The 8,638-nt window shown below is 41.8% G+C and overlaps 1 protein-coding gene across 1 annotated transcript in view; it reads left to right on the forward strand.

Annotated features, from left to right (window-relative positions):
• Positions 1-2,836: 2,836 nt before the first annotated feature.
• LOC123255510 (homeobox protein ARX) overlaps positions 2,837-8,638 on the forward strand; it is a gene marked incomplete at its 5' end in the record, with an annotated part of 6,395 nt that continues 593 nt past the window's right edge. Inside the window, 2 exons of the mRNA XM_044684287.1 lie at positions 2,837-2,882; positions 5,846-6,174. Of these exons, the coding sequence (XP_044540222.1) occupies positions 2,837-2,882; positions 5,846-6,174 (375 nt within the window). The remainder of the gene's footprint in view (positions 2,883-5,845; positions 6,175-8,638) is intronic.

Here is an 8,638-nt window from a genome sequence, read left to right on the forward strand (position 1 = left end):
CCAACAGTCGGCTCGGGGGAGAATAAGAACCTGGACCTTCCATTCTTGGCAACATTTACATTAGTGGTTCTCCCGGGAAGAAGACTAGGCTTTAGAGGGAGAGTGCGGGCACTGTTTGCTGGTGTCTCTCCGCCTTAGCTCCAGGACTTACTGTCCCTAAACTTCTCCAAACTCTTGTCCTTTTTCCAGTCTCCCTTCACCACCATACACCCTCTCCCCTCTCCTTGGATTTCTTCGAATCCCCCTCCTTTCTGTTCCACTACTATCTCAAAGAGAACAAAGTTTGATGGGACGATTTCTGTCCTCCCGTCGCCAAAACTAAATTATTTTGGAAAACAAGTTTGTCTACCCAGACCAGAAAAGCGCTCCTCTGTCTAACAGACTTAAAGACAGATTCACAAGCGAGCACATAGCTAAGGGACTGGGCTAACTTTCCCGACCCGGAATCAGGTTATATTTCGCTGCATACTTCTTTGGGCAAAGGCAGGTAGCGCTGACTGTGGTGAGGCCCACAACAAATCCTGTTCTATTTTCGTTGGCCTCCCTGAATCCCCTTCATATTCACAGACAAGTCCTGGGATATCAGTTACAATATTCCCAGTGGACTTTAGAGCCCTGTCCCTACAGGAAAGTTCTTTTAAAAGATCAAAATATAGTGGTTTGAGGACTCCCAAAATGTGTAGCTGAGTAAAAACTTGGAGCCATGCGAATTTATATATATACATATGTAATATATATGTAATATATTTATATGCCTGCTTACAGTCTGAATTTGGGTGTTTAATTAATGCGCTTAACAAAAATGTTTGGATATATGCATGACAAATCATGAGCATTGTATTCCCCTTATAAAGTTGAGACGGAATTTTAAATGGTGGGAAAATGTATCCAGTTGTGTGTTGAGGATTTATAGATCTGCATATTTTGTTACACTCTGTATCAGCCTTACACTATTTTTTCAAAATGTGTATTCAAAATGCTGAGAGAGAAAGTATGCACCGTGCTAATTCAGCTAATCTGGTAACGTTGATCCCCGATTTGGGAGGTATGCTGTAGCATCCTTCTTTCCCCTAGCCCAAAGTACAATTGGTTTAGAGCCTGCTTTTACTGGGGGAAAGCCAGGGTCAGGAGGAAATATTATCCAGTTGGGGAGAGAGAGAGGAAAAAATAGGAATGGGTGTTGAAGCAGTGCAAACATATTTAGAGAACTACTTGACAAGCTTAAACCAACTACTTCACAGACGACTTAAGCTTTTTAATTTGAAGTTTAAAAAGGGAAAAATGACTACTCCTTTAAAGTAGAGAACACACTGGGAATACTTTAGCATCTAGCATGGACTTCAAATGAGAGTTGATCTTGTATCCTAAAATTCTCTACCAACAGGATGCAGAAAATAGCGGATTTCAGAATGACAGGAGGGCTAAACTTGGCCTTCCTGATTCTCGACCCATCCCCCTCCTTTCCTTTTTTTTTTTAAGTGAAAGAAACTTTAAAACAGATTTTCAGAACTCAGCATTAGCTCACTATGTGACTATACCATCTATTATAAATGGATATATGTTAAGAATAAGAAAGGGAAATGGTGCCATTTGAGTTAGCATACACCCTTTTATTTTTTTAATTTCCCTTAACAGAATCAGATTGAGAGGGACATTGTCCTCCCTCCCCCTATCATACTTACTCCTACCCCAACCACCTTCTTCTCAATTAAAGAGATTCCTTTGATCAAGCTGTGAGTGGGGTGTGAAAGCCTTGGTTTAGACTGCCTGGTGGAGAGCAAGGGAAGCTCGGAACAAATTTAGCTTTTCTTGTGCTGAAGGCTTGGAAAGAAACTTTCAGGTGAGGCCTGGAGGCTAGCTAGCAAATATCAGTTTCCCTCCTGGTCCCGGGTCCCAGGGCTCAGCCAGGTCAATTCTTTCATATTATCGGAGGGAGATCCAATTATACTCCGAGCTCTCATATTTTCGGTAAACAGATTGTGAGCAGTTTTACAACATCTTAATGGTTTCCTATTTGCCTTAATTGTTGCTATAATAACTGCAATGATGGGGTAGAGTTTCAGCTAAATTGACTTCCTCTGTGATGTGCAGTTTATAGTGGGCATTTGAAACAGGAGGGGCACAGTATTTTATTAAGTGAAAATGTGTCCCCACCAAATCTTTAATAAGCTTAACATAGCTCCAGAAGGTACTGGGGATTGTGATCCAACAGAAAGGGGAGGAAGGGAGAGGGAGATGGCAAGGGTGGAAAGTCCAGAGGACAAGAGGAGAGAGACAGAAGGAGGAGAGATAGAGTGTGACAGAGACACAGACAACAGAAGCAAGGCTTAAGATAGATGCCCAGCTGCATTTTCTCATGGAGCCAGTGACCCAAGTATTAAATTGCCTTAAAAAAAAAAACAGGTTTTATGGTCTCTATGGACAAAAGATTAAGCACAAACATGGCTTAAGAATTTCATATGATCATATGTCTGGCTGACAAAGTTTGAGAGGGAAAGCCAATGTATTCTGCTTTTATGTACATTAATAAATCACATCTGGATTAATTCCCTTTAAAAAACAAAAAGGCATTCCTATACCTAGAAATATGTAGTTATGATTGTGCAAACCTTATTATCTATTCAAAAGACTGGTTTTAGCAGCAAAAGAGGGTGAATGTGAGCTTATGCTTTCAACCTTAGGGTCCTTGCAAGTAAATCAAGGTATGTTTGCTAACTAATCTGAAGGTATTGGAGTAGTAAAGGACTCTAGATTAGTGGTACAATGGGTCCAAGGTGTATGGATAACTACATCTCATTACACTGAGCTCTGTGTTTGTGTGTTGCTTCCTTCCCAGGGAAGAGCTGGCCATGCGACTTGATCTAACAGAAGCTCGAGTCCAGGTGAGTTCCCTTAGGGTCTATCCTCCAGGAATGGGATAAAACTGTATTTCTGATTGGGATAAGATATGAAAAGACAGCAGAGAGTAGAGGAAAGGAAAGAGAGATGGGGCAGAGAAGGCATTGGAAGAGGAAAGAGAAGTGAAGAGTGTTGTCTGGAGCTGTACTTTTCTCCTTCAACATAGTCTGGAGGTCTAGTCACACAGATTAGGGCAAGATTGGGGTGGGGCTATAAAGGGCAACAGGGGCTGGTCTCCAAAGATTGTATCAAAAATAAGGCTCCAATTTAAAATACAAATATCTATGCTGTTAATGTGTATCATACAGATTTTTTACAAAATTGAGTCAAATCACCTTAAAGAAGGGGGAGAGAGAGAGAGAGAGAGAGAGAGAGAGAGAGGTATCCAATCTTGCTGGATATTGAAAAATGAGATCGTGTGTGTATGCGTGTGTGAATATATGTGAATGTGTGATGGAGGAAGCCCAAGGGCCAGACGAGGGGTTTTAAACACCCCAGGCTGCTTGGCACTTTGGGAGCCCAGCCTTAGCCCCGATACCTAACAATCCACTGGCGCAAACTTACTCTGATTGAAATAATCGGACAGAACGCGGATTTGGTTGTTAGACAAATCCGCTCAGCTCCAAGCAGGTATTTGGCTGCGATTAAGTCTCCAATCGGGCTTCATAAAAGCCCACTTAGTGCTAGAACAAACAGGGCCATTTGAAGGCAAAATGCTGTTTGATTTCCCCTCTGCCTGCACAAGGAGCTGGCTAATGCTATTTGATTTCCCATTTTTTATAGCAATAAGCCCGCATTGATCTAATAGTGAGTGAGTGCAATGCTATTAAAGGTGTTTGCAGCCCCATACCAGAGTGCATTTCCTAACCCAAGCCTCATAACCAAAGAGACGATAAACATTGGGATGCCCTGATTGCCAACAGAAAACAGATGTCTCTGGGTCTGAAGCTGAGCAAATCACTTTACAGTTAAAATCAAGCGCTGATAAAGCATAATAAATTCCATATGGCTCATTTAATACACAACAGCTTCTTGCATTAGAGGGGTTAATGATGAGATCTGTCCCCTCCTTTCTGTTGACACATTTCTCCATTGTCAAACAGAGATGTGACAGCAAATCAGTATTTTCAGCTCAGGGGAACAAGTCGTGGGAAAGTTAAATAACTTTTAAAAAGAAAGAAAGAGTCCCCCCCACCCCTCCTTTCTCCTTTCCCCCTATTCACTAGAGGAGATGTAATTAAGTGAATATGAATTATTAGAGTCCCTTAGTTTACCTCTGGGTGTACTCAGAAGTATTAATTCAATAATGGAGAATTGCAGTAGGGACATCTTGATAATTGAGGTTGATCTAGGCGATAAAATCAGACTGGGAAAGATTTTTACTTTCTTTAAGGACATTTTTTTCTCTTAGGTACAACTTTGCTTCCTTTATTCCTTTGATTGCAACAGAGATTTTGCTGCTATTTTCCTTCAAATAGAAATCACATCAAAACAGGAAAAAAAAAACAAAAAAAACATCATGCACCAAAGTTAACTCTCAAGCTCATCCCCCTACACAGATAAGACTACATTACTTCGTTAATTTCTTGGAGTTTTTAGGGCATTTTGGGGGGGGGGATGAAAAACATGTGGAATTTTTTTAGATCTTCTTCCTTCACAGCACCATTTGAAAAGATCCATCAATCCATTCTGATTGCTAATTTTTCTTACTGATTAATTACAAGGGCTGTTTAAAAGTCAAACGGAGCTTAGAGTCTGGGGTATTTACTTCTTAAGCTCTCAACCTACATTTGCCAACCCTTGCATATTTTTTGAGGGGGGGGAATATAATTCCATCTTGATATCTGGTATTATTTCTTTATTCAGTTATGTATATCTGGAATTGGAATTACTTCATTTTTGAGACATTATCTGGGCACAGAACCTACCAGTGATGCTGTTTTATGATTTAACTCTTAAAGCCTTCCAAAGCCCCAGCAGATCTTGGGAATGTGGGTGTATTGAATAGATTACACAAAAAGTCATTTGGTGCTATTGGGAATTATTTTTAGAACGTTGATAGCTGCAGTAAGTCAGGTAAAGAACTCTAATTAGGTTGCTTTCTATTACCAAACAGAAAGATATTTTATGTTGAGAACATCAAAAAAATCATATCATCTTAATTAAATAAGATATGTTCAATCCATGTCCCAAAGGAAACTAGGAAATATAAATGCTCTAAGGATTTGGAAAAGCACACACTATCATATTTTTCATATCTTATTTACAACAGATAATATATCTGTGGACCCAGTAGTAAACTGAATGTGTTTGTGTACCTAACACATGCATGGGAATTACTATACTCAGAGTTTATTTTACGGAGCAGTCCATTTCCTATGCTATAGACCAATTGTTTAGCTTGCTTTCATTCCATGGACTCCTCTCCACAGCCAACATCCACACTGCTGAATTGTCCCCTTTTTAACTAATGAAGATGGAGTTGGGGATCTTAGTGCCATATAAACCTGAAATGTTGGAAAATAACCACTGGTATAGAGTTCAATTGTTTCTGTTCATTGTGGCCATTCCAAAAATGATAAATTTATTTCCTTCTAATACAGGAGAATGAAGTCATTTATTCAGAAAAAAATTCAACCGGGTGGACTAGTGTTTGTTTGCTATGCTCTCCTTGCTTTCCTGCTTTCATAAATAGGACCCATCTTCATGCTTCCCCCACCCCACCCCCCAGATATGGCACAGAACATCTTAAATATTTTTAAGTCAAAACACAATAAGAGTCGGAAATCAAGACTAGAGGTAGAAGTAAAGTGGGAAGAAGAACGGGATAGTGCCCAGTCCCCAAAGAGAATTTGAGGCAGAGAACAATGTGACTGACTGAAAGCATGCTTCCAAGCTTCAGACAGACAAATGAATCATTCACCAGAGGTTTATTTTGGGGTTGTAGGTCTGGTTTCAGAACCGACGGGCCAAGTGGCGAAAAAGGGAGAAAGCTGGAGCTCAGACTCACCCTCCAGGTTTGCCTTTTCCTGGTCCTCTCTCAGCGACCCACCCCCTCAGTCCATACCTGGATGCCAGCCCTTTCCCTCCTCATCATCCAGCTCTAGACTCAGCCTGGACTGCTGCTGCAGCTGCAGCTGCTGCTGCCTTTCCCAGTCTACCTCCTCCCCCTGGTTCTGCAACTTTGCCACCAAGTGGGACTCCGCTAGGCCTCAGCACTTTCCTGGGTGCAGCAGTATTCCGGCATCCGGCCTTCATCAGCCCTGCATTTGGAAGGTAATGTTATTCAACTCATGCATTTAAACACACACACACACACACACACACACACACACACACACACAACCATACAACAACAAGAAAAAAAAAACAAGCTTCCAGTATTTCAGGAACTGATAGATAATCGGGGAGGTCAAGAGGTTAGAAAAATAGAATGGTGAAAGAAAAAAGGGAAAGAATGAAGAAATTACTCAAATGATCGGTCCTTTACCAAAATCAGTAAAGCTTGATACAAGAAGAGGCTTTCTGTTCCTTATGAGGAAAATAAAGCCTTGCTGAGGATGATTAAAAATGACTTTATATTTTACAAACAATAATTGTACTCTCATATAATAACCCTAAAGTGACCCGATAGAATAGTGTGAGTAATGGGTGATTAGAGGCATGGGAGAGAGAATTAGGAAGAGCAAAATTCATGATGAGGATCCCTCCCTCTAGATGGAAGTTGATCTAGCTCATCAGCATGGCAGCAGACCAAGAGACAAACAAGGTCTTAAGTTCAAGGGAAGCTGCTATGAGGCTTTGTGTGGCTAGCACTGAGGTCAGACATTTTCAGGTTTCCTGAAGCTGAATCCATCTTGTCACTCAAGTGACCAGCTGTTAAAGCTGCATCCCTGTATGTTACACCTGAATCAAATAGTGGTACAAGACAAGGAAATAAAAGAAATAATTCAACTCACATTATGGCTCCCTTTCTTTAAATGAACATCAAATGATGAAATAAAAGTCTGTAGTTAATCACACAGACAAAGAAACAAAGGAAGGATGTATGAAGTTGGAAAGTGCAGTGAAAATAAAACTGAATGTAGCTGCAATGATCTCTCTTTAAGAGAACAAAGAAATAATAGATTCACCCATCTGAGCAGCCACTTAACAAAAAAATCATCTCATGGAGGGGGAAAGACCAAACTCCAAGTAAAATTAGTTTCTTCATACAAACCAATGAAATTAAACAGATTGTGCATCAAATTGCAGCCAGTGACTCAATTTACCTAATGGAACAAGTGATGTTACAGTTCTGTCACGCCCCCTGCATGGAGGCATGATTTCACACTTTATCAGCTCTCCTGCAGCATTAATGCAGTCCTTCTACTATTTTCCCCCTGACAACAAATTGAAAAGTGAATTGTAAAAGCTTACTAACAACAGCCTGGATAATGGGCTGTAAGATTAAAATAGGTGGGGGGGGGGTGCAGAGAATAAGGTAAAGGTGGGGTTGTAGAGAGGGGAGGAGGAGGAGCACTGCATTTCCTCATACAAAGCAGTATTTTCTGACTCCTTCCTAAGAGCAATGATTTAAGGGTGGAAAACTCTAAGCAAGGTGCCAACAGAGCATGGAACAAACCCAGGGCATTGTTCAAGAGGGAGGCCAGACCAAGAACCCAGCCTCCTTTAGGGGGTTGGGGAGAGAGACCAGCTCTGGCTTTGGCTCCTCTCAGTTACCAACCCTGGCTTCCACTTTCTATGCCAAGGCAAAGGAGAAGCAGGTGGTGATTGCTCTGTGGTGGCCAATGCCCAGGCTTAGCGAGCTGAGGCTTAGCTATAAGACCCCATTGCCTTTGGAAGGACCATAGTTCAGTTCCTAGCAGTGATGATGTCAGTAATCACCTCCTTGGTTAATGGAGAGTCTGTACATCTTCATGTGCCAGTCAAGGGGGTCACTCCCTCTCTTCAGCACCACTGCTCTGGGGAGAGAAGTCAGGCAAACTAGAGGGAAGGCATTTAAAAGATTGTGTCATTGAACGGGGATGCTAGGTTGCTGGCTAGTAATTGGCATTCCACTGTGAGGAAATCAACAGGCATACCACCTCCCGCAGAGAATGGGCATCAGGGCTAAGGAGCCGATAGACACACCGGGCACCAGGGACTCCAGAGCCTTTCCCAGGAGAAAGACTGCATAGGCATTCATTGGTGGGAAGGAGGGAAAAAATAAAAACAAAAACAAAGCAAAACAGAACAGAACTTAACCCCAAATCGGAATAGAGCTGAGGCCAGAGTTAACAGTTTCCACTGCCTGCATCACTCTCTTACTGTCTCTATCAGGGTCTCTCTCTCTCCTTCTCCCCCTTACTCTTCTCTCTAGCTTACACTCCCTTCTATTTTCTCCTTTCCCTCTCCCTCCTCTTCTCTTCTCCCTCCCCATCTCCTCTTCCTCTCTTCCTCTCAGTCCCCTTTTCTCCCTTCCCTTCTTCCGGTTTTTCTTCCCTTTCTCCCTGGCTCCCTCTCCTTCATCTCTTTCCTAAATGGAGGATAAACAAGAGAAAGCATCTGGCTTTGGAATCTTTCCCTGTCTTCAGCATAATTCATAATATAATCTCCCTTTTGACAGGGTACTCTCCTGCACAGATCAGTCACTAACAACTCTGATGAAATCAGACTTAAAAAAAAGAAATCTTTCAAATGCCAGCGTTGAGATTTTGCAACAGGTCTTTCCCCCTCCCCCCAGCACCCTCCCGAGTCC

This window comes from Gracilinanus agilis, unplaced genomic scaffold (assembly GCF_016433145.1).
Source record: "Gracilinanus agilis isolate LMUSP501 unplaced genomic scaffold, AgileGrace unplaced_scaffold47671, whole genome shotgun sequence".
NCBI classification, from domain to species: Eukaryota; Metazoa; Chordata; class Mammalia; order Didelphimorphia; family Didelphidae; genus Gracilinanus; species Gracilinanus agilis.